Raw genomic sequence first — 9,779 nt, forward strand, 5'->3', positions numbered from 1 at the left:
TAGCAATCACGAATTGCATAAGAAAATGGCTATAGGACACAAGCCTCAGTAACTTGAACTGAATGTATAGCTAAACATAAAAAAAAAAGACTCATCATCATGCATGTCATAGAAAACACAATGAAGTTTTCCCCCACTAAGGAATAAATTTATAAATTGGTATTTTGCGAAGACTAGATTGCTGTCTATTGATCACACAAAAAAAACAAAAATTTTAAAATCATCAGTGTTTGTAGACTAGTCAGTTAGACCCGTGATACAAAGCTGTGAAAAGAATGACACCCCACTCCTTCTAAAAGTACTACACTGTGATATTTTCACACTTAAGGCATGCACCAACAAGAAGACCGGAACAATCAAGGACTTCTCCTCATAAACATCGAACAGAAATTAGTCCACTAAAGATATAAAGTGAGGAAAAGAATTCAAACCTCTTCCTCTGCTAACTTTTCGTACTGAGGTAATACAAGGCGTTCTGCAAACTCAATGTAAGAGCAAGGAACAGACTCGGTGACACCATCGCCAAAACTAAACAACGTCGAATCAGCCACAGTTGAACTCTGTAAAAGAAAGCCATCTGGGCTCACTGTTTATAAAGCAGAAAACAAAAAGGTCTGAGAATCTCGCATGTCCTTAATAATTTAAAATAATAAATACTCAAGAAAAAAACAGATGTGGAGATTAATTATGGGGAAAAGCAACGCCAAATACAGTGATCAATTAGTAAACAATTGACAGTGATGAAACCATTATTTAGTGTTGTAAAAGATCTAACAATAATCACATGAAATAAGTAGTAAAATCAAATCTGCATAATTTCAAACAAATATTAAAAAAACATCTACATCTGGGAACAACTCCATCTCATATATCCCCACTTAGGAGGCAGAGTAAATAATTGAAGGAGATAATACGCTAAAGCAGTATGAAGCGAGAAAAACAAGACGTTAGAAGCATTATTAAACGTATGTTTGCAGCAAGAATGATGATTGATGCCAAATGTGGTTCACAATCAAATGATGGTTCCAGGATAGGTACCATCAGAGAACTTACTGCACTCATACTGACTCAGCAGGTTCAGTATCCATATTCAGTGAAATTTTACTCAATACCATAGTTTTAAAAAGCAGTCAAGGCGCCTGCCTAGTCTCCCGCCTAGGCCTAGGCAGTACTTAGGCAGCCCGTCTAGGTCTTGAGAGCGCCTAGGGAAGCATGTGCAAATTGCAAAGCTTAGGCCATGGTCTGATATCCTCCACTGCCGCATCCACATCCTCCAACCTCCATGCACTCGTCCACCAACTCTGAGCACCTCCTCCGCCTCTAACGTTCAACAAAATCTCCTCCAGCTCCAGTTAAAAACAGAAACAAGAAAAAAAATCTGCCTACCCCCACATAGGCGGCCGCATAGGTGCTAGGCCAACACAGCGCCTGGCTCTTTCTGTAACATTGCTCTAGACTATAAAAAGGTGTACTAATGAGACCAAATGAAATAATGCATGCCTGAAGCAATCGACCAGCCAACCCCTTCTTATGTATGGTTTGTTTATTAGATTATAAGCAAAGAAAGAATTGGACAATTTCACATGATAAACTCAAACTTTGTTTCGATATTAGTCATAGCAAGATTTTAACTCTTTAAGGACGTATAAGAGGCCCCATGCATTTGATTAGCATTTTATAAAAGTTTACTCCTTAAAAAGATCTCAGAAAGCAGTGATTCTAATTAAACTCTGCAAAAGTGGGGACAAGAAAATGAGTGTTTATTTCCATAGTACATTGTCATCATTAAGCGTTCCCCCCTTCCAATAGGGTATGTTACGGATCACACACTAAAAGATGAAAAACTGAACAAATGAAATTGATCAAAATTTTGCCATTAATTTGTCAGTTAAACATCAAAGCTCAGTTAGAGTTAGTTTGTGCCCAATATCTCCATTACCAAAAGTGTGCAACCTGCTTACCCTTGGTGAAAATTCTAATCCTGACAGACCCTACAACTTCATATGTTATGCACAGAAATTTGCAGTATACTCATGCGAAGCTTACTGCATTTCCCCAGCTGCCAGTCGCGTAGCTTCCAGTCACCTCCAACAATAAATTGAGAATTGAAACATCATCCAATATTCATCTTTCTGCTGATTTTTAGTACGTATATTGTGCAATATTAGGAAAATATGAGAAGGAATTCATTATTTCCAGGTAGACCAATCTTAAATACAAACAAAAACATTCGATATTACTGATTAGAAAGTTAATATAAAGAGTTGGTAGCAAACCTTTCAGGGTCCCTCCTTCGGAGTTTAATCTATATCCTTGATCTTCAATGAACTGATTAAGACTTTTAATACTCCTAATGTGCGACTTCAACCGATGAACAGATATAGTGACATGATTAACTGCATAACCATTAACAAGAGTCCATGCAGCATACTCACTTTCCCTGGAAATGAAATAACAGCAAAAATAAAAGAACATGATTACTCCTATCAACTTGATCAAAAATGATCCGACAGAAGACCACACCATCCAGAGGCTTTAGGTAAGTAAATTGCGAGCTAAGAATGCATATCAACACTTGTCCTGTGATAAACCCCTTCATGCTAAAGAAAGCTTGTGTTATCTGACACATGGGGTAGGATAGACACGATCATTCTTAAAATACAGTTAAATCTAGATTTGAAAATGGACATCTTATTCTAGTGCTCAGATATCTAGAAATAGTGCTCATATATCTAGATATCACTTCACCTAAAAAGCTTGAGCTATTAAGTTGCTGGCTAACAATGTGTATCAGTACTCACAATAATATCATCTGACTTTAGTCAGCATACTGTTTAATATCCGCAAGCATACAGGTACACTAATTACAGAACCAATCTGCTTCGTAATCACACAGCAAATACAAGAGCACTGTGGGAAGGGTTACCTTGCCAGCTGTTGATAATCAGAAAATATTGGTTTTTCCCAAGTTAAATGTCCCAATGTGCTTGCCAGGGCCGCATATTTATTGCCATTTCCAGAAATCTTAACATATTTTCTAATTATTTCCTGCATGCATAAGTAATTGCCATTATTGAACAGAAAAACAGGAAATTACAAACTGAAATTGCAAACAATCTGCACTTGTTGAGAGTAAGTACCTGACTTTGAGAACTCAACTCATCCACAAGAAGCTCCGATATAAAAATCCTAGGCAAAGGCAAGCTACATTTGTTACTGTACTCAGTCTCAGGAGGAGCAAACCACAAAGCTCTCAGCTTTTTTGCTGGAAACCTCAGTTCATCTCGTAAAGTATAACCAAAATCCAAGAAGAATGTTGCAATGGAATCAATTCCATGGCCATCTACCTTCAAAATTTAGAAAAAAAAAATACATGGTATAACAGTAATAGAATCAAGCGGAAAAAAAAAACAAAATTGCATCATTTACCCCAAATGTTCGGAAAGCGAAGTGATCGTAACACACAGGACTGCGATCAGACGAGCTCACAGATTCAAGAACAGATTTTGCAGTCGGATTTCTAGTCAAGTAAACTTTCTCCATGCTCGAGAGCGCCGATCTAAAGAACGATTGAGATTGCGAGCCCTGTGATATATTAAAAACAGCAAGTTATTTACAGAACACCTCTAATTTAACGAATTAAAAAGAGAATAGTATAAATACCATCGGAGCTTGATCGGAGCCTGCGGCGGAGGCTAGGGTTAGCGTTCGGCTTCGGAGCGAGATCGGACGGTGGAGGGAGATTCTTGAAGGGTGTCGGAGGTGAGATCGGTGGGCGTTTGATCGGAGGGAGGAGGAGAAGACGGCGGGGATTCTTGAAGCTAATGCTGCTGATTCCATGATTTTGGGTTTGGATTGATCACAGGCGGTGAGCAAAGACGAAATGCTGCCTAGATTTGAAAAGGTAATGATAAATGTCCGCGTCAGCGTCGACGTGGGAGAGTTTTGCCCGTTTTAGGGAACTCCGGAACTGGAAACTTTGGTTAATAGACGGAACCGCATCTTCGTGATTTGCATATATACGCCTATATCATGGGTATTATCAGAATTATCCCTCAAATCATCTTATTTGCTAAACTACTCCTCAAATCATCAATTTTGAAAGAAAATACCCCAAATTGATCAATCAATCATCAACTTTGATAAGCTAATTTGTAACATCAATATAAAAATTATCAGATAAAACAGTCAAGTTTTACTTACCAACTTGATGATTTGCTTGTTCTAGATATATTTTTTTCTAAAATTGATGATTTGAAGGTAGGAGTGGAAACAAACCAAATATTTAACAATCAGTTCGGTATTTATTCTCTTAAGTATTTGTTCATATTCAATGTAATAGTTCATTTGATAATAAATAAATTATTTTTAGTATTCGATTCACAAATGAATAGAATTAACCACACGTATATTCAATTTATTTGTTTAATAAACTATTCATTTATTTATTACATTTTAGACCCATAATTTTTAGTTTTATATTTTCTATGCATCCCAAAGTTTTTTTTACACATATAACTTCGTATAGATGTTTTCTTGTTTTTAAATGTTACATTTATCACTAGGTTGCATATTCATTAGTTGTATCATATTTGGTTGCATTATACGACTAGGATATACTAATGAATATTTATCAAATATTAACCAAATAATTCATAAAAGATACATAAATACTATTAACGAATATTCGCGAATAGTTGTCGAATATTCGAGTGGTAATCGAATCGAATTCAAATGCACATTTCCTGTCCTTTTCGAGTACAAATACTATGGGATTTGATTCTATTCCCCTATTTGGTGGGTAGTTTTACAAATACTAAAAGTTGAGGCATATGTGCACAAAACCCTTAAATAGTGCCTCAAATCGTTGAAATTGCTATTAGATCCCCTATTTCTTATATAAGGATTAGGTTGAAACAAATTATAAATCAAGGGAGCCAATAGTAGTTTCAGGCCTTGGGGGTGCAGGTGAGGGGCTAATGGCAAAATACTGTATAAGAATTGGGGGACGTAAAAGAAATTTCAATGATTTGAGAAACTAATTTCAAATTTAAACAGGGACTAATATTGAAAAACCAAAAAATATATACATATCATAACTCTTTTATAGTAGATGATTATTGTTTAAAAAACAATGTTTTTTACTACTAATAAACTGCTATGAAAATGCATCTAACTACTTGATAAATAAATAACTGTTGTTTGATTAAGACTTTCTCATGTTAAGAAGATCATTTCTTTATATGTCTAATAAATTCAACTAAGTGGTGGTGTTAGCAATTAGAAGTTCTTAGTCCAAGAATGAGCAAGAAACATTTAGTAGACTTACTTTTAGTTTATAGGGTTTTTACATCAAAACCACCTATGATTTTAATTAAATTGATACTTATCATTTTTAAAGTTTTTTTTATGTAAACTACATTTACTAGCTAACATGTTTGCAATGTCACACTTTTATTTAATGTTCACACACGAAAAATCAGATTTTCTCATTTTACCTCATCTTCTTCCTTCCAATCCCTAATCCTAACCCTAGTCTCCTCCACCCTCCTCTTCTGCAAACCCTGACCCTAACCCTAACACATGGCCGCCACCTCCCTAAACCCTAACCCTAATCCTAGTTCCCACTTGGAAGGAATGGGAGAGTGGGAGGTCGGGGAGGAAGAGTGGGGATGAGAGAGAGGGGGGAGGGGAGTTAGGGGAGAAGGGAGAGAGAAGAAGGGGAGAAGAGGAGGATGAGGAGGCTAGGATTAGGGTTAGGGATAGGGTTTGTGAGGAAGGAGATGAAAAAGTAAGAAAATGGTGAGGGTAAAATGGTCATTTCACGTAATTTTTAGCTGAAAACTGGATTAGGTGTGACATTGTAGACATGTTAAGCAAGTAAAGGTGGTTTACATTGAAAATTTTAAAGGTGATAAGTATCAATTTGGGTAAAAGTAAATGTGATTTTTATGTAAAAACCCTAATTTATATACATATGTTTATATAAAACAGATTTTTGTGTGCCTAATAAATTTAGCTAAGTAGTTAGAGGTTCTTAGTCCAAGAAGGATCTAGAAATTTTTAGTAGACTTACTTTTAATTTATGTATATACACATGTTTATATCGAACAGTTCTTTACTTGCCTAATAAATTTAGCTAAGTGGTGGTGATAGTAATTAGATGTTGTAGCTTATTGATAATCCCTTATGAGAGATTAATGTATTGCTTTATAATTTATGCAATCTTATCTGCGCATTCAAAGTACACGACCATCAGTTGAAGTTGCTAGTGCCTAGTGGTTACCCTTCATGAAGTTCTTTGTGATTTCTACGAGCAGAAAACTCTCTTTCCATCCATGATATAACGTTTTAATTCTCTTGGCTGTCCTCTGTAGTCTATCGATTCAAACGCTTATGACTGAAAAATAAATAAATAAATCAAAGTGAAAAAATAAACTCCAGTTTGAATCTGAAAATATAGTTTTTTGAAGAGCAGATCATACGAGATCCTGTGAACATTTTCTAGTGCCATTTCTTTCTTCAAGTTCGTAGAAAGTGATAGATACGAAACTAGAAGCAGGAGAAGCAAAAGGACAGCAAATTAACAATCTACAACATTCATATCAGAATTTGCAGTGTGAACGTGGAGTCACATGGGGCCCACCCATGTGTTTGTGAAACTGATTGCGTGTGGGGGGCTGATTGCGTGTGGGAGGCCACCCAAGTACGAAGCAACACCCTATAAGAGCAAGTCCAGCAAGCTCCCAGTTAGGAGTCCTAGTCATCAAGCTCTCAAGAGCTCTCAAGCATTTTGGTATAAAAAATTATAAAAATAGGCCTTGGGAGCATCTCCTTATTTTATGGAGCTCCAACAAGCTCCTAGTTAGGAGCTCCAACAATATCAAAAAAACCTCTCTTCTATTTTGATATTTTACCCATTACTTTTAATTATATTTAAACCTCTTGTATTTTATTTCTAACCGTTGGATACGGTCTTCGAGGGAGCGCACACGGTCTTCGAGGTAACCCGCGGCTTTCGAGGGTACGCACACGGTCTTCGAGGTAACGCACACGGTCTTGGAGTTAACTCGCGGTCTTCGAGGGAACGCACACGGTCTTCGAGGTAGCTCGCGGTCTTCGAGGTTGGGCATGAACTTCGAGTTATCGCAAACTTTGACCGTCAACCGACTGATTCCTATAAAATTCGATGCCTTCTCACCAACGCACACGGTCTTCGAGGTAGCTCGCGGTCTTCGAGGTTGGGCACGAACTTCGAGTTATCGCAAACTTTGACCGTCAACCGACTGATTCCTATAAAATTCGATGCCTTCTCACCTCAACCCATCGTCTCCCAGAACAAAATGTCTAGCTCATCTAGCTCTAGCGATGGTGAAATGATGAAGACGTTCTTTCTTATGGGAGCTGCTGCCGTCGAGGAAGAAGTACAAGGGAAAGGTTCAACTTCAGTTCAACACAAAAGACGTACCGTGCTCCATCGATATCGACTGGAAGGCCACAATCGGTTGTTCCAAGATTATTTTGCTGACACACCAACATATCCTCTTCATTATTTTCGTCGAAGATTCAGAATGTCGCGTTCGTTATTCCTTCGAATCCACGACGCTGTCGTCGAACATGACAAGTACTTCGTCCAAAAGAGGAATGGTGCTGGACAGTTAGGACTATCTAGCCTTCAAAAGATTACTGCAGCTATGCGGATGCTCGCATATGGAGCATCAGCTGACGCCGTTGACGACTACGTTCGGATCGGTAAAAGTACGTCGCTTGAGAGCGTGAAGAGGTTCGTTCGATCGATTATCAACATCTTTGGGGAGGAATACCTTCGTTCACCGACTAATGAAGACGTTGCACGCCTGCTCGAGGAGGGTTCACAACGAGGTTTTCCTGGTATGCTTGGGAGCATTGACTGCATGCACTGGGTATGGAAGAACTGTCCAACCGCCTGGCAAGGTATGTATACTGGGCATTTTTATGAACCTACAATTATTTTGGAGGCCGTAGCTAGCAAAGATCTTTGGATATGGCATGCCTTCTTTGGACTGCCGGGGTCTCACAATGACCTCAATGTGCTACATCGTTCACCGGTTTTCGCACAACTTGCGGAGGGAAGAGCTTCACCGTGCAACTATACTGTCAATGGCCACGAGTATAATATGGGATACTATCTCGCCGACGGGATTTACCCAGAGTGGTCCACATTAGTGAAGACTATTCCAGCACCGCGAGGAAACAAGCATAAATACTTTGCTCAACAACAAGAGAGCGCAAGAAAAGATGTTGAGCGAGCTTTTGGCGTGTTGCAAGCTCGATTTGCGATTGTTCGTGGACCAAGACGTTTCTGGCAACCTAGTGTGCTGAAAGACATCATGACAGCTTGCATCATAATGCATAACATGATCGTTGAAGATGAACGAGATTGTCAATTGGACAACAACTTCGACTTTAATGATTCGATACCAGTCGTTGAACCTTCTCATGTGCAGACGGTGCCTCTAACTGAGTTCATCCAAAATCATCATCGGATCAGGAACACGCAAACACACAAATCACTAAAGAATGATTTGATCGAGCATCTGTGGCAGCTCAAGGGATCCATCGACGAGGATTAAGTTTCTTTATGTACTGCGCCAATTTTCTTTTCAATAAAGTAGTTGTTTTCATTAAATGCCAAATTTTTCAACTTCAAGTAGAATCATAAATCTAATACAAGATAATTAGGAAGAACTAATTAGGATGCGATGCGAGTACAATCATAAATCTAATACAAGATAATATATGATAATTAGGAAGAATCCTTGGACATCCACCTCTCCAATATCTCTGCCTGACGCATTTCAAAGTATTGTCGTTGAACTGAATTGAGTGTTGAGAGATCCATCTTCATGATATCGTCATCTTGTTTCTTCTGTTTTAGCTCTATTTTTTGATTGGTGGTTTGCTTCATCCACGCGAAAGCCTCTCCCATGATGGACGTAGCGGACTCAGAGTTTTCCACATTTTGTTTCCTCTTGAGCTTTGCCGCTTTCCTCCCTTCAGGCCTTACTACCACATCATCCGAGTCAATGTTCAACCCGATGGGGGTCGTTGGCATGGAATTGTTTGGTGAGGAATCAGAGGTAGCGATTCTTCTCGGCTGTGATCGAATCTTATTGTAAGATTCCATTTGTTGGATCCACTTTTGATGATGACGCAACTCACCTGGTCAATAATTCTCGTACCAGATCTTTGTCTTCCTTCAATCTGAGCAACGCACCCACAAAATTTGTTGACGGACAATTGAATCGTTGACCAACGATGCATCATTTGGTTTGGCGTGCGGCTCGTTGGATCGGTGGAGTATAGGATAAAATAGTCGTTAGCTCGGTGCCAAAACTTATCTTTGTGTTGCCCCGTACCTTGGATGGCGTCTTGGCTCGTGTTCAGCCAAGCAGACACAAGAAGCTTATCCTCGTGGACAGTCCAATTTTCGGACCGCGTGTAAGCCTTCTTCTTCTTTGTGGTCGGTGTTTCTTGGGATGACACTTGTTGTGTTGCGGATTGCGATAACTCGATGGGATGACCTTCTTCTACGACTTCTGTATAGAACGGCAAGTATACGGTCGATCCTTCACCAGTAAGGAGATGCGAATAGTAGTTGTTTTGGGAGGGATCCATGAGATTTGTAATTTGATAGGAAAATATAGAGTTTTTTTTTATGAGAGAATTGTGTGGAATGAGTTGTGTAGTGAATTGTGAATTTATAGAGTTTTTTGTTACTGTTCAACAGTCATTTTTTC

General features: G+C 38.6%; 2 protein-coding genes across 2 annotated transcripts in view; one reads left to right on the top strand and one right to left on the bottom strand.

The window, feature by feature from the left end:
• Nucleotides 1-3,980, bottom strand: part of LOC109833001 — a 4,503-nt gene extending 523 nt beyond the window's left edge. The window contains exons 1-6 of the mRNA XM_020400525.1: nucleotides 3,664-3,980; nucleotides 3,430-3,585; nucleotides 3,141-3,347; nucleotides 2,927-3,048; nucleotides 2,277-2,440; nucleotides 432-586 (exon numbers count right to left, since the gene is read on the bottom strand). Coding sequence (XP_020256114.1) covers nucleotides 432-586; nucleotides 2,277-2,440; nucleotides 2,927-3,048; nucleotides 3,141-3,347; nucleotides 3,430-3,585; nucleotides 3,664-3,840 — 981 coding nt within the window. The 5' untranslated portion in view covers nucleotides 3,841-3,980. The remainder of the gene's footprint in view (nucleotides 1-431; nucleotides 587-2,276; nucleotides 2,441-2,926; nucleotides 3,049-3,140; nucleotides 3,348-3,429; nucleotides 3,586-3,663) is intronic.
• Nucleotides 7,344-8,612, top strand: LOC109834625 (putative nuclease HARBI1). Its single transcript, XM_020402660.1, has one exon. It carries the CDS (start codon nucleotides 7,344-7,346, stop codon nucleotides 8,610-8,612), a length of 1,269 nt encoding a protein of 422 aa, XP_020258249.1.

Source organism: Asparagus officinalis, chromosome 3 (genome assembly GCF_001876935.1).
Source record: "Asparagus officinalis chromosome 3, Aspof.V1, whole genome shotgun sequence".
NCBI lineage: Eukaryota > Viridiplantae > Streptophyta > Magnoliopsida > Asparagales > Asparagaceae > Asparagus > Asparagus officinalis.